At 43.1% G+C, this 19,537-nt stretch overlaps 1 protein-coding gene across 7 annotated transcripts in view; it reads right to left on the reverse strand.

Annotated features, from left to right (window-relative positions):
- Positions 1-19,537, reverse strand: part of RAPGEF2 (Rap guanine nucleotide exchange factor 2) — a 264,705-nt gene that overhangs the window by 163,458 nt on the left and 81,710 nt on the right. For all 7 annotated transcript variants that reach the window (XM_042234386.2, XM_042234385.2, XM_042234387.2 and 4 more), the window contains exon 3: positions 12,297-12,353. In XM_042234386.2, the coding sequence (XP_042090320.1) occupies positions 12,297-12,353 (57 nt within the window). The remainder of the gene's footprint in view (positions 1-12,296; positions 12,354-19,537) is intronic.

The raw sequence follows: 19,537 nt of genomic DNA on the forward strand, positions 1-19,537 counted from the left end.
CTACAGTCCATGGGGTTGCAAAGAGTCGGACATGAATGAGTGACTGAGCACACAAATAGCCGATTAACAGTGTTGTGATAGCTTCAGGTGGACAGCAAAGAGACTCAGCCCTATATATAAATACACACACACACACACACACACACACGTACATCCATCCTCCCCCAAACTCTCCTCCCATCCAGGCTGCCACATAACAGTGAGCAGAGTTCCCTGTGCTATACAGTAGGTCCTTGTTGGTTATCCATTTTAAATACAGCAGTGTTGTATCGTTTTTTAGATTCTACACTTAAGTGATATTATATACTTGTCTTTCTCTTACTTCACGCAATATGACAATCTCTAGGTCCATTCATGTTGCTGATAATGTCTTTATTATCGAGTTGTCTCTTTTAAAGATTCGTATCTTATCAGTCAGTCAGTCAGTTCAGTCGCTCAGTCCTGTCCGACTCCTTGTGACCCATGGACTGCAGCACGCCAGGCCTCCCTGTCCATCACCAATTCCCAAAGTTTACTCAAATTCATGTCCATTGAGTCGGTGATGCCATCCAACTATCTCATCCTCTGTTGTCCCCTTCTCCCCCCAGCCTCAATCCTTCCCAGTGTCAGGCTCTTTTCAAATGAGTCAGTTCTCCGCATCAGGTGACAAAAGTATCTGAATTTCAGCTTCAGCATCACTCCTTCTAATGAATATTCAGGACTGATTTCCTTTAGGATGGATTGGTTGGATCTCCTTGCAGTCCAAGGAACTCTCAAGAATCTTCTCCAATACCACAGTTCAAAAGCATCAATTCTTTGGCACTCAGTCGCATATCTGAGGTATTGATATTTCTCCTGGCAATCTTCATTCCAGATTTTGCTTCATCCAGCCCAGCATTTCTCATGATGTACTCTGCATAGAAGTTAAATAAGCAGGGTGACGATTTATAGCCTTGAGGTACTCCTTTCCGGATTTGGAACCAGTATATTATTATATGTCCAGTTCTAACTGTTGTTTCCTGACCTGCATACAGATTTCTCAGGAGGCAGGTCAAGAGGTCTGGTATTCCCATCTCTTTCAGAATTTTCCACAATTTGTGGTGATCCACACAGTGAAAGGCTTTGGCATAGTCAATAAAGCAGAAGTAGATGTTTTTCTGGAACTCTCTTGCTTTTTCAATGACCCAACAGATGTTGGCAATTTGATCTCTGGTTCCTCTGCCTTTTCTAAATCCAGCTTGAATATCTGGAAGCTCACGGTTCACGTATTCTTGAAGCCTGGTTTGTAGAATTTTGAGCATTACTTTACTAGCATGTGAGATGAGTGCAATTGTGGAGTAGTTTGAGCATTCTTTGGCATTGCCTTTCTTTAGTATTGGAATGAAAACTGACCTGTTCCAGTCCTGTGGATACTGCTGGGTTTTCCAAATTTGCTGTCATATTGAGTGCAGTACTTTCACATCATCATCTTTTAGGATCTGAAACAGCTCAACTGGAATTCCATCACCTCCACTAGCTTTGTTGGTAGTGATGCCTTCTAAGGCCCACTTGACTTCACATTCCAGGATGTCTGGCTCTAGGTGAGTGATCACACCATCGTGATTATCTGGGTAATGAAGATCTTTTTTGTATAGTTCTTCTGTGTATTCTTGCCACCTCTTCTTAATATCTCCTGCTTCTGTTAGGTCCATACCATTTCTGTCCTTTACTGAGCCCATCTTTGCATGAAATGTTCCCTTGGTATCTCTAATTTTCTTGAAGAAATCTCTAGTCTTTCCCATTCTATTGTCTTCTTCTATTTATCTGCACTGATCACTGAGGAGGGCTTTGTTATAAAAATAGAATAGAATACAAAAACAATAAGTCGCTTAAGTTTCTCACAGTGAGATGCCACCAACAAAATCTGTTTTACTCAATTGGCCTGAAAAGTCTCCTGAGTTTGTTAGAAACCACTGTGCTACCCTGCCCTCTCCTGGATTTATAATAATTTTGTATCAGGCAGGCAGTGTTTCAGTGTAGACATAAGCCATTTTCCTTCAACATCTGCAACCACGCCCCTTCCCACGGGGCACCTGTCACTGCGGGACTCTATATTACCAAGTAATGACTACTTTTTAAAAAGAAAGGAAGAGAAAGAAATTACCTAGCAGTAACAGCATCCAACTTGTCTACACTTAGAGGAGAAGCAAAATGAACCTGAGATCTCGCTTGCAGACATATGTGGCGGCACAGCTGGCTAACAGAAGACTCACTAGTAGAATAATAATTACAAGCCTAACAGGAACAAATGGCCAGGGGAAAAAAATGCGACACGCCAGTCACTGTGGATACAACTAATTGTATTCACCAATGTCATCTGTATTTTTCCCAGTTGTTTAATGTTTTAAAATTATGAGCTCAGGAGTCCCATCAAGGATTGCTGAAATGGTAAAAGTGGAATCTCAGAGTAACTGAACATTTGCAAATAACTTTAGCGTTACATCACCAGTAACAGGTAGAAAAGAGACACCTAGAGATTACAGAGGCCCCTCTGATCACCAAAATGAACACTTAGAGAAGACCTAGAAGTTTTAGACAGAGCTAAGAACTGCAAGACAAAGATTTGATTCCAACACCTGCCATCCTACACCCGACAAGATGAAAGCCAAAAAGCCCAGGGTATGATAAGACCCTTAGCAGAGCTTCTGTTTTGATTCTGTCAACAGAGAGAAAATGAATCAAGCCAAACAAAACAAGCAAGCAAAATATAAACAGGACATCATAAAATGACCGATCCGCCATGCCATGCGATCAGACAGAAGGACCCTAAAAAGCCATCACGACTGACCACTCTAGGTGCCCACACTCCTGGGCTAAACCAGAAGCGCAGGTGCAGCCTTGGAATGACAGGAAGAAGCCACTGTAACCTGGTCCCACTCTTCCCACCTCACTTCCCTCTGCTCCTCAGCACAAACCCCCTTCCTAGATGGTATCTCCCTACCTTCTAAGTCAACCTGCGCCCCAAAGGAATGGCTCTAACACTACTTCTTCAATAAGGTCTTCTCACTGATTCCCACACTCCAAAATACTTATCCCATCTCATTTATTCTGTTTTGTGCTTTTCTCTACCCATTTCTCATCCCTGAGCAACCTAGGTGTCTCCCTCCACTCACATGGACGCCCCCTGCAGGCAGAGCCAGGAGCTGCAGCTTGCAGGAACGGGTCAGGATCTTGGCAGTCAGCATCTGCTCAGGGAACTGAGATCAAGACAGGCTTCTGCTTATAACCTGGACAGGAGGAAGCCCAGCCCCGACGACCAGCAACTAAAAGCAGCAGTCTGACGCCCTGCAAAGAGTAAAGGTTTGGAACACACATTCTGTCATACCAGCCATGTGATCCTGGTGACGTCAGGTCCTGGGGCTCTGATTCCTCAACTGTGAAATGGGGATATTAGTCCTCCACAACGTCACTCTGATTTAATGACACAATACATACCAAGCGCCCTGCAGAGCAGGGACACAGCACACTGGTCTCTTCCTCTCTCTCACAACCGCCTCTGAAAGGGTCACCTTCACCTTTCCTCTCTGCTCTCAACCCCAATAAGACCTGGATTCAGACTGCGCAACTCACCAACCTACACCGTTTCCTCCGCCCATGCCTCAGGGCCTTCGAACGAACCTGCTCTTCCAGCTCCTAAAGGGTACCTTCAGCCTAGTAAACTCCTTACTCATCCTTTGAATTCCAGGTTAACGACCACTTCCTCTGAGAAACATTTTAGTACCTTCCAAATAAAGTGAGTCACTCTCTGCTGGGTTCCCAGCCACTATGGACTTGTTCACAAGAAGCAGAGTATCATTATCTCAGAAGTCTTTCCTCTACTCTTCAGTACTTCCACGGACACACTAGACGATGCTCAACTGGCACTCAGATATTTTATCAATAAGTTAATTAATAGTTGAACAGACACTAACTCAGGTGAGGTGTTAGTGTCTGAAAGTCAAAGCCATTGAGTTTCAATTTACTAGGAACTAGAAAAATGAAGTGAGGGTTAAAGAACATCCTTGACAAAAACCTAGATATCCACAGGGTGGCAGTGTCTCCCCACGAAAGGGCTTTGTGAGCAGCTGCGTGGTCCCCAGTTCCCCTTTAGGAAGCAGACTGAATACAGGGACCCAGCGCAAGATGATGGAGGCGGGGGCGTGGGGGAAGGGGGCTGCGGACAATAAGCTAATAACTCAAAGGAAAGCAGCTAAGTCAGAAAGGGGATTATCAGAGGGCAAAAAAGTAATTGGAGAGAAGCCACTTAATTTCGTTGCTAATACAATACGAAAATTTAAGTGAAGCCCAAGTGGCCAAAAGGCTTCAAAAAGGGTAGGAGGGATGGGGTGAGGAAGGGGCTTCAGGCAAAGGCACTCCTGTCCTTGTAGACACAGAGCTTCACACCCACCCCTACCAGCCACAAATTGACATCTGGTCTCTGTGTGTGTGTATTTGGAGAGAGGGGATGTCAACCAACAGAAACTAGAGGAATGGTCCCCAGGCAAAAAACACACCATCGGGATGAGAATTCAGTGCCCAAGGAGTGCATCGGGTCTACAGGAAGGGTCTCCCCCAGGAGCAGGTCAAGGGCAGCGCAGCACAGGCAGGAGGGACCCAAGTGGAGGATGCGCTATGGGGCTGTATGGGGCGACAGCCACTGGGCATCAGGACACACAGATGCACAGAGGCGGCCACCACACGGGAACACAGGCCGGTGGAGAGGGCGCCCACTCAGCAAGGGGTGGGGACACGCAGCCACGGGGACCCACAAGCATCAGGGTTTGGGTCAGTTTAGAAAGGGAGACTGCACTGTATTACGCACACTACCCAGATGCAACCCCACCTTCACACAACAGCCGCCGGCATCTGGGAGCAGTGTTACCTCCCGGGCCTACTGGCTTCGGTCAATGGGAACCAAAATGAAGACCATCCAAATTCCACTAAGTAAGTGGAGCCCACAAGCAAGGAACTCAGAGGGCCTGCCACCAGAGACTACGACTAGGAAAACACTTGTTTCTCCTCCTACAGTTGCTGTCCTGGTAACATCATCCAGCCTAAGGATAAAACAGAAAACAGTCTTCCTGCATTTCTTCCTCTGCACAATCCACCACCACATCCTGTGGGGTCCTCTCCAAAGCCCCTGATGAAGTCTGACATCTTATTCTACCCACCTCCCCGGCCCCCCCACACACACACACGGTCACTAGTCTCTTCTGAGCGGTGCAGATGTGTACTCTCATATATACAATTATACCAACAACCAGAGCAGGACTAACTCTGCCTTCTGACACCAGACGACCCCGTACCTTCTCACGGGAGCCCAGCCGCAAGCTCAGACCAGAGGTTCTCAGTAGGGACATGACCCGCCCCAGGGGACAGAACCTCATCCAGCTCTTCCACCACTAACTGCCACCACGAAGGAATCGAGGAGGATTTCCCATGAATGAAGTGTTCTGTAGCCCTGACAATCGCCACCTTTCAACATGCAGATAGAATAGATATATAAGAATTGTGCTCTTTTTCACAAATGTATTACCGTCACTTCTGCTACTGGATTTACCAAAAAGTTTAATAAAATTTGTTGTTGCTTCCTGATGGGACTCTAAGCCTTATGCTCCAAGACAAAATACATATGATACATTTTTGTGCAGCCAATGGCAGAAAGTAAGCTGACTAGAAAAGTTAAAGGAGCTCGGCAGTGTGCAACCCTGACAACACCAGATCACTGTCCAAAGAAAGCCAAAGTAAAGAGCACACATCAGCCGTACTCAGGCATCAAGTGTAGGACATGTGATAGAAAGAGTCCTCTACCAAGGGTTAACAAGCACATTCCTCTGACGTAAAGAACAGCAATATTGTTCTATAAAATTATATACTTCATAATATTTAATTATATACAAGCACGTAACCAAAAGTTTCCACACTTAGGAAAACACGTATTGCAAGCAGAGGCTGACTTTTTGTTCCATTTCCTTAAAGTTCCAAATCATAAGAAGCTACTTCACTTTTATCACTAACAACTCTGAAGGAAAAACAGCATCATTATAACATTAAGTTTTTCAGAAAATCCTTAATTTCCTCTCAACAAACTATAGTGGCTCAAACCCAACAAATAGGATAAATCAGTAACATCAGTAAGAACTCTGATAACTGATGGAAATATTGAGGCTACTTCAGCTAAATACTTTGAAAATATTTTATTTTGAATATATTAAAGTATTTTGAAAATATTTTTATTTTTAAAAAAATCAGTATTTTGAAAATGGGGGAAATACGTGGACATAATTTTTTCTAACCAGGTTAATTCACTAAATCAGCAAAGGGAATGATATAAACAACTAAAGAACTAGTAAAGCCAAATATTCTATAGACTCAACATATAGTCATTCTTAACTTTATAAAATTCATTTTAAAGACAAAATGAAGGAGTGAGGTCTTAAGTGTCATGAAGTTACTCAATAAACTTTTTTTGAATGAAAGAAAAAACATCGATGCAGATTACAATTTATGAGAATCCATTCATCAGTGATTCAGCTATAGAGGGCAGATGGCTAAACCCAAGGACCTGAGGGACAACTTCTCAAATTTGACACAGCAGCCAAATACTCTTCTGAAACCCACCAGTGGTTCATGAAATTCACACATCTGTGTCTTTCAGTTACACACTACAGTTTCATTTTCAGGGTAAACCTGCTCCTCACCTACAGAAAACTGGCACCAGAAATTCTAAAAAGAACTCGCAGCCGTCCAGAAACAAACCCACACCAAACCTGCCCACCCTACTGCGAAGGTCAGGGCTGACACGTACTGCCAGCTCACAGCGCTGTGGCCGCACCGATCAGAAAGCACAGGGAGGGAACCTCATTTGCTGACTACATGCAACTTTAAACAGCTGAATTTAAGAAGAGTTCAGGTTTTTACTAAGTAGTTTCACAGAAAATCAATACAAAGGACTTAACACCTAACCCTAACCCTAACATGCAGGCTGTTTTACCTGAAAGACCATTAAGAAGGTCTTTCTCAGCTGATCTAGCAAAGGAATAGCTCCTTTCAAGTAAATGCAAAAAAATAACAACTGAGAACAGACAAGATGCAAATGTCTGTGCTGGGCAACACAAGCACAATCTAAGCCAGTGTAGTTTCTGCCCTGCTGGAGTTCACAAACTAAATACATTTTAAAATGTTTTTATTTTACTGCTCTTTGAGTAATCACAAAAATAAAACATTTTCAAAGATTAAAAGTAAATATAAAATATTGTGTTTTTTAAAGTATTGTTGCTGCTGCTAAGTTGCTTCAGTCGTGTCCGACTCTCCGCGACCCCATGGACTGCAGCCTACCAGGCTCCTCCATCCATGGGATTTTCCAGGCAAGAGTACTGGAGTGGGTTGCCATTGCCTTCTCTGAAAACTATTGCTGAGAAACCTTAAACTATCACCATATGTACATAAATCAATCTCAAGTAAGTCTACTTGTGGGTAGACATGTATCCACGAGTATTTGAATTTTCATACTTACACACAGCACATGTGTACATCACAACATACCAAGCTCACAGTTGAGCATCTTTATCCTATAAGTCTGGGCAAGGAACCACAGGTGGGGGCGGTGAGGGAAGCCACCGGGCAAAGCCATAGCTCCTCCTCCAGGGGGAGGAGGGACCAGGGGAGAAGAGCAACACCACAGGGAAGGGGCAGCTCCTCCTCCAGGGGAGGGAGATCTGGGGGGAGAGGAGCAACACCACAGGGAAGGGGCAGCTCCTCCTCCAGGAGGAGGAGGGGACAGAGGTTCAGGCAGAGCTGAGCACAGGGTGGCCACGGAGCAGGAAGGGGATGTGGTGGGGACAGGGAGGGGACATCTGGACACAGGCGACTGTGGAAACCAGAAACCACATCACAGACTGAAAAGACCGCTAGGTCCTGGGAGAGGGGCAGCGGGGCCAAAGTTCTGCAAGACGTGGATTTAGAGGAAACTGCCTTAGAAGATGCCACTGATCTTAACCTAGCTTTTTCTAATAAAGGAACCATTTCCTCTTCTGCAATAAAGGGAGGTAAATCCCATATCTAAGTGCTATGAAAACTCTTTCGGAAACCAAAGCACCCATTCCAACACGTGTGTGGACAGTGGGTGTGCAGTACAGTTACCTGAGTTTACTGAGTGTCTGTGTGTGCTTTAAATTTAAGAAAACAAAACACATTTTGATGGTTCAATTTCTTATCCAAAGGTTTTTTTAGCACTTCAGTAGATACTAAACCAAAATGGTGAGGATGGCTGGCCATTAAAGAAAAAGAGAACGGACACATTCATTTAGCTCCTTTCTTAAATTCCCTCAGGTACGAAATGTATACTGTCCCACTCAGCACTTCCAAGCCAGCAAAACAACCATATGCAGTCAATAACAAAAGAGAGGAAGGGAGAATTTACCTGATGTTTTGTCCACTGTGTAAAGCTCAACTAACGATATCTAACTTTCTAGGATAACAAATACTAGATCCTAAATGGGCAAGTCGACACTTTAAAAATTGCATTTCATCAGAATCACAACTCTCCCCTGAATCGCAGTACAACTTAAAATGCATTCTGCCATACTGCTCATGTTAAAATAATGCCAGGGGAGTTACTGATAGAACACTGTTGTCATTAGTCCTTCCTAAACAAAGCTTAAAGCAGTTAAAACAATGGGAGAGCAAAATCTAAACGATGAGAACAGTGGACGGCGGGAGGACACTGCCCACCGCTGGCATTTCTGACTGCGCATGCCTGCTCTGTGTTCTCCGCACAGGGCCCTGCGTATCAGCCTCACACGGGCACCAAAGTGGGGACCCTGTGATCACTGTTCCTATTTGACAGATGAGAACAGCGAGGCACAGAGGTGGATTAAAAGAGTCCTAGATTTTCCTGGTGAAATTATGATGATTATAGTCTTTGAAGTCACCAGCACACAAACATAATAAGGAAAACAAATACTAATCTCTCGGTTATAAAACCAAATTCTGAAAGTCTCTGATATTTCGACTACACTGCGTTCTCCAAGCTCAAGCAGAGAAGTCACTCCCCCCATGAGGTAAACACAAGAGGTCCCCAGAAAAGCGGTGGTATTACTAAATCATCACAGGAGTTGGACACACCCCAAAACCAGATGTTCTTTCATTTTTAAAACTGCACCTACACCAACTGCTCAGAGCAGAGACAAGCCTGTTCACGGACCATCATCCTTCACACGAGGTCGGCCAAAGCCTGGGGATGTGGCTGGGTGAATCTACATTCAGTCTCTGAACTTCTGGTCTTATGAAATCGGGACCCAGAGACTCTTCCCTGCTTACATTGCCACCTGATTCTAATTCGTCAAAAGGAACAATTAACACGACCAACTTGGGCTGCACATTCCAGCCCAAACGCAGTCAACGTAGGATATTCCAAGTCACGGCTGTGTGTGATCAGCAGGGCTCCTATTCGTGCCCTAAACTGACTCTATTAAAAAAAAGAAAAAAGTATATTTAAAACACTGCACTCTACCTTCCATTTAAATGGATAATAAATAATAACTGTTAGGAAGCCAGGACAATGCAGGCAGAAGGGCTGGTGAGTTGCAGGGGCCGCCCCAGCCCCTTGGCGAGGCGCCCTCCACCCCATGGAGAGATGCGGTCCTCACCCACATGCTCAGGAGGCATGAAAGGGGTGGGGATGCTGCTGCACAGGCGGACAGCTGAGGCTGCAGAGCCACCAGGACTGCAGGGGGTGAGTCCAGACCCCCCAGGTTGAGCCGTGCTCTCAGGGCAGCTTTCTGTTCTCTCCAAGCCTCAGGGCCCTCCCACATAAAACAGCGGTGATGAAAAGATCCACCAGGACGGCTGTAAGGAGGAAGTAAACGAATACACACAAAGCTTGGATTCACGTATGTGGGATGGACAGAGGGCTTGTTACACGTTTGCTGTTATCTCAGCATCAACATGGCCCAGATCATGTTTCAGGGGGAAAGGACAAACTAATAGAAAGCTGACACTGACTGACACTGGACTGCTGCAACAAATTAATAATGCTCATCAGAGACCATCAACCCTAACACACGTACACCCACTCCACAGGTAGCTTTTAATTGCTCCTAAAAGAGAACTAATAGTCTAAGTTATTTACATAACTTGATTCCTTCAAGGATAAATATATTAAGGGCATTTGCCCCCAGTGTGAGTCTTCTCATTACCAATTACATCTGGTTATTTCGTACTCTATTGGATGTAAGTACAGCCTTTGAAGCCTAAGATGGATATAGACAGCCAAGAACCATCCTGCATCAGATCCACCCATGTCTTCTTCTGAAATCCATCCGTGGGACTTCCTTGGTGGGGTCCAGTGGTTAAGAATCTGCCTTCCAATGCAGGGGACTCGGGTTCGAGCTAAGATCCCACATACCTCAGGCAACTAAACCTGTGCATCACAACCTCTGAGCCTGAGCACCACAATGGAGACCCAGTGCAGCCAAAATTAAAAAGAAAAAAATCCACCCCTGACTGTCCCATTTCTGCTGTCTTTGTCCCAGTTCAAGCATCATCATCTCAGATTCTGGCAGTGGCCTCCTGACAGATCTCCCTGCCAGTCCACTCAATCCAACTCTCCCCCTGTGCTCTCAGGCAGACACAGATCCTATCTTTGAGGGAATGAGTGGGGCTGGAAGGCCTCTGGTCACATCATTTTGCTGCTTAAAAACTAGTCACTTAACTGCAGATTAAAAGACACTTAAGAAAGATACCAACCAATAAACAAACTATACCCAAAAAATTTAATTTTCATGATATGAAAGAATTATGTTTTGTGGTCTGATGATAATACTGTGGCTAAGCTTTCTTTTTCCTTCTTGAGTCTATCTTTTAAAGATAAAAACATATCAAAACGACTTTGGGTGAATTCCTTCAAAATAATCTACTGGAGGTGGAGTAAGAGATAAAGCACTGTTGGTGATCAGTGGACAGTGTGGCATAATGAATCTATGGGGGTCTGTTTTATTACCATGTCACTAATACTCTGAACGTCTGTGATTTTCCATAATAAAATGTAATTGAGAAGGAAAAGTACTCATTTCCAGTTGCCTAAAGAAGCAAGGATGACTTTTTTAACAATACGTTCACAAGCAAACGTGACTATGACCTACCTCTTCTCTTGACCCCACAACACCCCAGGCCACTCGCACTTAACTTGCCACACTGTTCAAAATGTGAGGCCAGGCCCCTCCCCTCTCTGAGCCCCTGTATACATGGTGTCTCCTGCCAAGAAAGTCTCTAGAGACACCAGACACACTAGGAGACGCAGTACAAAGGGCCACTTCTCCCAGACCCTCCCCTGCACCCCTTCTGTGCAAACCTATAGTCTCAGTCATTCTGGTTGGTTAGTTTTTGTTGCTGTTTTCCATTTTTGTCTGTTTGTACTTCTACCAAAAGATTAAAGTCTCCGTAAGGGCAGATACTGTATCTTATTTATTTCAATAAAGACTCCTTATAATATGCATGAAAAGTAGTAATTATTTAGTAAGTGCCTTGAAACAGGAAGAAAAGTCAACAGAACAACCATCACTCATGGCAAACGTTATCAGCAGAATTATATGTCTAGTAGATCAGAACTTACACATCCTTAATACACCAATATTTGTCTATTGCTTGCTTATCACATTCTTTAAGAAACTAGTTGCCATTGTTTCAAGGAGTGTGTTACACACCTTAAAAAGAATATCAATACGATTTAAGGAAGAAACTAAGCCCAGGGAGACATGGGCAGTTTATTTTCCTGTTGGTGGTCCAGTGGTTAGAACTCTATGGTTTCACCACTAGGGCCCAGGTTCAATAGCTGGTTGGGGAACTAAGATCCCATATGCCCCAGAGTGCAGTCAAAAAAAAAAAAAAAAGAAAGAAAGAAAAGACAAGCCAAAATATGGCATTTATGCTATCATTACCCCTCATCTGGTGTGATGGTGGGAATATATGCATTTTCTTCCTTTGGAAAGACTCCAGTCCAAACTATTTCTCATTTAATAACAATAAAAGTCAAAATACGCCATAATGTCAAATACCATCTCTGAACTACATGAGAGACGCATAAACGCATATGCAGACTTATCAGCAAAGGGCTGCAAACTTTTACTTTATGGCCGGAAACAGCTGAAATGCTTCCCATTGCTACAGTATGCGATAAAAGTTAATGCAAAATTAAGTAACACTGCCTTGACAAGGTGTCCCTAGTAATTCTCTGACACTCTAAGTGCATCACTTAGCTGCCATATCACCCATGGTGCAAAGAAAAAGGAGACACCTACTAGTACAAAACTTCATTGGCTTCATGTCTTTCGTATCTCACAGTTTCACACATCAACCTGTAAAATAAAAATAGAGAGATGAGTTCATCATTTGTCATTAAAAAACACACTAATAGTTTTAAATTGTAAACGAGACATTATATAGAAAATTAAGATTATTTCTATGAATTATCACGACCATTTATTGGCCTCAAGGTAAATATTTATGGTACCTAGGTTAACAAAATAAAATGAAATCTGGTAAAGAAAAGCTTGAAAAGAAACATTTTGTTAGATGTCAGCTTCACCAGGTTTATTTCATAGAGAACAAAATTATATGTGTTTTATACTTTGTAAAGGACACGTGGACAAATTAATGTTCTCCAAGGTAAACAGAAAATGAAAAGGAAGCTGAAAGCCAGAAAGGAAACCTATTAATTTATAAAGTGATAACGTCATCCACAGTTTAACACTGATGTTACTTAACAGTATGGAATTTCAGACAAAAGTAGGCTTTCATTAAAGTCATTATTTTTATGACTAAAATGACTAAACATATGCTTTATAATTTAAAGATTTGTTATTTCAGCTGATTCATCTCTGAAGGAAAAATTACGGAAACATGAATGTTTAAATATTCAAAATTACCTCAAGAACAGCATCTTCAAAAAAACATCTTATTATATTAAGCCTGAGTAAAATGTCCCAAAAGTACAGAAATGCAAAAGAGAAAATGACTATTTCTCCCTAAGGAGAAACTAAGAAGGAAAAAAAAAGGACTGGCTATAAAAGCAATTATTTCAACAGCATCTGCACTTTGGTCAGTGGGGCTACCAACCTCCAATCTGTGAAACACTGGGATCAACACACACAGACATGTTCCCTGTCTGCAAACTCCAAACAATGCCACTCACTCTTGGGTTTTTTTTTCACTTGAAAACACCTCACCTGAGTTCTCTTTTGCCTTGCTCTTCCTGTGACCACCACCCTAGTTCAGAGTCCCTCGGCCTCTCAACCCCTATCCCGAAACATTCACTGAACTCCGGGAGGCAGCATGGGTCCTTGAACACACATTAAACACAGAGTTTTAAGTGACTGAATCACACGAATTCTTCCCAGGAAAGGATGAGAGACTTAAGTCATGGGTCTAAAAATACCAGGTCTTAAATTATGTAACAGGCTCTGCCCTGCTTCCTGTCGCATCCTCTCCGAGATCTCGGTCTTGCTACAGTGGCTCCTGTGCTCCTGCGCGCTCATCTCCTCCCTCCCCATCACGCGTTTCTCCCTCTTTCCTGAATGGCTTCCTTTGATACATGAACATACCTTACGTCCATCGCCCATACAGAGGGAGGGGACACTCTTGAACCCACAGCCCCTCCAGCTACTATCCACATTCGCTTTTCCCATGATGGAAATTCTCTTTTTAGAGTTGTCTACATTAATAAACGGTCTCCATTCTCTCATCCTCCTCCCACTCCCCAATCACCAGGTCCTTGAAACTCAAAACAAACAAAGAAACACCTCGAAGAACTACCAGCATCCTGTTATCTAAGTCTTTTCTGACCTTGTACCAATTCCACTTCTCAGCAGCATGTGATGACTCTCTTTTCCTTCTAGCATTATCTTCTCTAACTCTCCTGGTTTTCCTCTTATTCAATTCAGTTCAGCAGCTCAGTTGTGTCAGACTCTTTGCGACCCCATGGACTGCAGCACGCCAAGCCTCCCTGTCCATCACCACCTCCCAGTGTTTACTCAAACTCCTGTCCACTGAGTCGGTGATGCCATCCAGCCATCTCATCCTCTGTCGTCCCCTTCTCCTCCCACCCTCAATCCTTCCCAGCATCAGCGTCTTTTCAAATGAGTCAGTTCTTCGCATCAGGTGGCCAAAGTATTGGAGTTTCGGCTTCAGCATCAGTCCTTCCAATGAATATTCAGGACTAATTTCCTTTAGGATGGACTGGTTGGATCTCCTTGCAAACCAAGGGTCTCTCAACAGTCTTCTTCAACACCACAGCTCAAAAGCATCAATTCTTCAGTGCTCAGCTTCCTTTATAGTCCAGCTCTCACATCCATACATGACTACTGGAAAAACCATTGCTTTGACAGATGGACTTTTGTTGGCAAAGTAATGTCTCTGCTTTTTAACATGCTGTCTAGGTTGGTCATAACTTTTCTTCCAAAGAGCAAGCGTCTTTTAATTTCATGGCTGCAGTCACCATCTGCAGTGATTTTGGAGCCCAAAAAAATAAAATCTCTCACTGTTTCCCCATCTATTTGACATGAAATGAAGGGACCAGATGCCATGATCTTAGTTTTCTGAATGTTGAGCTTGAAGCCAACTTTTCCACTCTCCTCTTTCACTTTCATCAAGAGGCTCTTTAGCCCTTCTTTGCTTTCTGCCATAACAGTGTTTATCATTTGCATATCTGAGATTATTGATATTTCCCCAGTAATCTTGATTCCAGGTTGTGATTCATCCAGCCCAGCATTTCTCATGATGTACTCTGCATAGAAGTTAAAAAAGCAGGGTGACAATATACAGCCTTGACGTACTCCTTTCCCAATTTGGGACCAGTCTGTTGTTCCATGTCCAGTTCTAACTGTTGCCTCCTGACCTGCGTACAGATTTATCAAGAGGCAGGTCAGGTGGTCTGGTATTTCTGCCTTTAAGAATTTTCAAGTTTGTTGTGATCCCACAGTTAAAGGCTTTGGCATAGTCAATAAAGCAGAAATAGATGCTTTTCTGACACTTTCTTGCTTTTTCGATGATACAATGGATGTTGGCAATTTGATCTCTGGTTCCTCTGCCTTTTCTAAATCCAGCTTGAATATCTGGAAGTTCACAGTTCGCATACTGTTGAAGCCTCGCTTGGAGAATTTTGAGCATTACTAGCATGTGAGATGAGTGCAACTGTGTGGTAGTTTGAACATTCTTTGGCATTGCCTTTCTTTGGAATTGGAATGAAAACTGACCTTTTCCAGTCCTGTGGCTACTGCTGAGTTTTCCAAATTTGCTGGCATATAGAGTGAAGCACTTTCACAGCATCATCTTTCAGGATTTGAAACAGCTCCACTGGAATTCCATCACCTCCACTAGCTTTGTTCGTAGTGATGCTCCCTAAGGCCCCCTTGACTCCACATTCCAGGACATCTGGCTCTAGGTGAGTGATCACACCATCGTGATTATCCTGGTCATGAAGATTTTTTGTACAGTTTTTCTGTGTATTGTTGCCACCTCTTCTTAATGTCTTCTGATTCTGTTAGGCCCATACCATTTCTGTCCTTTATTGTGCCCATGTTTGCCTGAAATGTTCCCCTGGTATCTCTAATTTTCTTGAAGATATCTCTAGTCTTTCCCATTCTATTGTTTTCCTCTATTTCTTACCAAGCATTTTTTCTGACTCCTTTGGACTCCATGCCAGTTTCCTGACCAGGAACTGAACCCAGACCCTCTGCAATAACAGTGCAGAGTCCTAACCACTTGACCACCAGGGAACTTCCTACTTGACTTCTAACGGACCATCTCCAGGGGCTGTCAGACCTTCTCCTCTGCACCATGTAACCTTATCCAGTCTGATTTTTAACGTCATCCATAAACTGATGGCTTCCAAAGCCATACCCCACACCTAAGCCCTCACTGTGATAACCACTCTTCTAAATGCCAAGTTGGTGTAATAGCCATTTCATCTTCAAAACATTCAAAAAGATCTTAAATTTCTACCCTACAAATCTGCTTTTTCCCAGTCATAACCCAAGTGTTTAGGCCAAAAACTTTGGCATCATCATCCTTGACTCCTCTCTTTTGTTCACAGCCCGTCTCTTTCCACCAGTTCCTGTTTCAAAAAGACATCCTCCCAGGCTGACCACATTCACCACCCACCTGTGAAAACCTGGTATCAGTCATCATGCTCGAATGCACCATCGCTCAGTCCTGCCTGACTCTGTGGCCCCATGGCCTGCCAGGCTCCTATGTCTATGGAATTACCAAGGCTGGTAATTGGAGTGGGCTGCCCTTTACTCCTCCAGGGGATCTTCCCAACCCAGGGACAGGACCCAAGTTGCCTGCAGCTCCAGCACCGGCAGGTGGATTCTTTACTGCTGACTCACCTGGGAAACCCGTCTAAGCCATCATCCCACTATTATCTCCTACGAGGACTACAGAGGTAGCTTCTGCGTCTATTCTGCGCACCTGTTGCCTGTTCACCTGACATGCAGTCACAGAACCTCACACCTGCTCTTAATCTCCACTGCCTTCAGGAGAAAATCCAAGCCCCTGTCCTTGAATACACAGCCCTGTGCTGTTGACTGCACCGAGCATCCCGACCTACACTCACCTTCCCACAGCTCCTGCCCGCTCCCACCCAGAGCATCAGGACCCATTGGCACCGTGGGGATCCCTGAGCAGCTGAGCTGGCACAAATGTTCCCTCTTTTCAACCACAAAGTAAGAGCAGCCCAACATGCTAACATCTGAATGGAACAACAGTGGTCTACACCCCTAAATCCTGTCTGCCCCACTAGGAACATAAGCTTCGTGGCGGCAGGGGTCTGGGCAACTTCACTGAAGCATCTCCACGGCCGACCTGATTTCCAGCACATAGCAGGCATGAGGTGACAACTGATGACTGCATAAGTCAGCCTAACCAGCACCAACAGAAGATCAGGGCAAAATCAACTATATGACAAAGCTGTAAATACATGGGGAAAGTACCAAAAAAATTTTTTTCTTAACTGCTGTTAACAGAATGTTTGATCTTCCCCAAACTCCTAAAGAATATACTAGCCACATTTCAGTTGTCCCTTAATGTCTAAAATTGCCTGTGTAATAATAATTATGCTCATCCATAATGCTGAAGAATGTATACATGGACACACACACACATATACTATATACAACTATATATATATATATATATATATATATATATATATATTTCCCCCGCAGCAAGCTCTTGTTTCCAACACTGAATGGCCACAGTTACTCTGCTTTTTAAAGGTATTTTGGCCTCAACTCCCAACTGGAGCTTCCTCCTCCCCTTTGGCAAACATGCTGCCTCTAATCCATATGGATTAAGGGAGTAAACATTAGAAAATGACGCTGTGTGGGAAAGACATCCAGGTTCTCGGTGAAGCTCTGAACCCTTCAGATTGTGTGGAGTGAGCGACCTCACAGCGACACGGCCAACTGACTGCACATGACAAAGTGCTCGGGATCCATGCACTGATGGCCCCACAGCGCACCACGCGGGGCTCCCAAAGAGGAAAGCCTCCCCACCCGCCGCCCCCCCAAATACCGGTGTCCTGCTGCCCAGCACTGAGGAAACAGACTTGGAAAATCTTATGAGCTGCTTTTTTTTGTTGTCTTCCTAAATTTGGAAAACTGCATTACATGGAAGTCTTAAGTGCTCTGTTTAATCCCACAGGGAAAACTTTTATTTATAAAATTCAAAGGAAGTAACATCTAAATAAGATGTATTTTCCCCAGAAACGGTGGTTACTACAAAGCAGTTTATCCAAGTCATTGAGTTTATCTGTACCTCTTTTCTCACTATTATTCATTTTGGTATTCCAATCTTGTTCTAAAAAAGGACTTAGTTTCAGCTGATGTTTTTCATAAATATGAGAAACAAACTACTTTTCAACATAAGCAGAACAAGATAAACATCCTAAAGGTGTCTCTTTGTAACTTCATGCCAACAGAGTTGAATGGTCTCCAAAATGGACTTCTTAAGGTACAAATACACTAAACTGTACTGTGGAAATAATCAGTTATTTCCAGCCAAAATTTACTTTTGAAACAGCAGGAAATTGATGGTTCTGAAGCAGGTTAAGGGGTGTATGGGGCTTTATTATATTACCTCTACTTTTTTAATCTTGAAAATCTTCATAAGATGTATTAAAATTTTCCCTTTTTATTGCATAGAATTACTATTACCTTAAATAATTTTATGACCACATATACTACAGACACACATTACATAATCAATATAATCTAACTATCGAGACATTACCCATGTGAATTTTTACATGCATCTGGCAAAGTTTGCATTTGTATATTAATCAATTTGCATTTGTGGGTTCACTGCACTCAGTAGAACAGATAATTGGCACTACAGGCTTTTCCTAGGATGCTGCTGCTGCTGCTGCTGCTGCTGCTGCTAAGTCGCTTCAGTTGTGTCCGACTCTGTGCGACCCCATAGAGGGCAGCCCCTCAGGCTCCGCCGTCCCTGGGATTCTCCAGGCAAGAATACTGGAGTGGGTTGCTATTTCCTTCTCCAATGCATGAAACTGAAAAGTGAACATGAAGTCACTCAGTCGTGTCTGACTCTCAGCGACGCCATGGACTGCAGCCTACCAGGCTCCTCCGTCCATGGATTTTCCCCGGCAAGGGCACTGGAGTGGGTTGCCATTGCCTTCTCCTTTCCTAGGATAGCTGCCATCAAAATTCATAAAATGAAAATTTCATTCACACTTTAGAAATTATCCTCACTTTAATTTGAGCCATCTTCTAAATTCCCAATGGTTTGGCCCTTTCTAATAAAACTTGACTGAATTTTTAAACACTTAACCGACAATCTATTTTAAATGATTTTCATTAAAAATTTAATTTTAGAAGTATTCAATCCTCTTGATATGTTTTTCAATTAACAACTAAATATGAAATTGACATGCTCAAAAATTAATTAGTGTTTAAAGAGTAAAAGGGAAATATATAGAAAAAGTATTCCTTTCATAATTAAAAACTGCTGGTATCAAAAGTATCTGGAGATGGAGGAAACAGAATTTTCCCATAACTTCCTTGTTGGTGTTTATATGCAATCCTTCTTCCCAATGTCCTTTCTTTTCTGTTCCAGTTAATCACTAGATTATCCAAGATGTTTTGATCTTTTAGTATAAGCCCAGATAACCATAAATAAGCCTGCTGTGTTACTGTACTAGAGAAGCAATTAGAGTTTTACGAGTGGACTCACATAAAACCAACTACGGTATAAAGTGAGTTTCCCAGAAAAGGGCAGACAACTTAATGCAATAAATACATTCCATACAAAGACCTAAAACATACTAAAACAATGAACTGAGTCCTTCTCTGAACAGTTAAAAACATTCTGGTTTCATATGTATCTGAGTACTAAGAAACTGATTTTTATTTACCAGGATGGCAAACAATGCTCCTTTGGTGTATTCACCAAGTGGGGTTTATTACCTTAGGTGAGAAGATGGACAGGAAGGAGAGAGGTGATCACTCTGGCAGAAATATCAAAA

This window comes from Ovis aries, chromosome 17, assembly GCF_016772045.2.
Source record: "Ovis aries strain OAR_USU_Benz2616 breed Rambouillet chromosome 17, ARS-UI_Ramb_v3.0, whole genome shotgun sequence".
NCBI classification, from domain to species: Eukaryota; Metazoa; Chordata; class Mammalia; order Artiodactyla; family Bovidae; genus Ovis; species Ovis aries.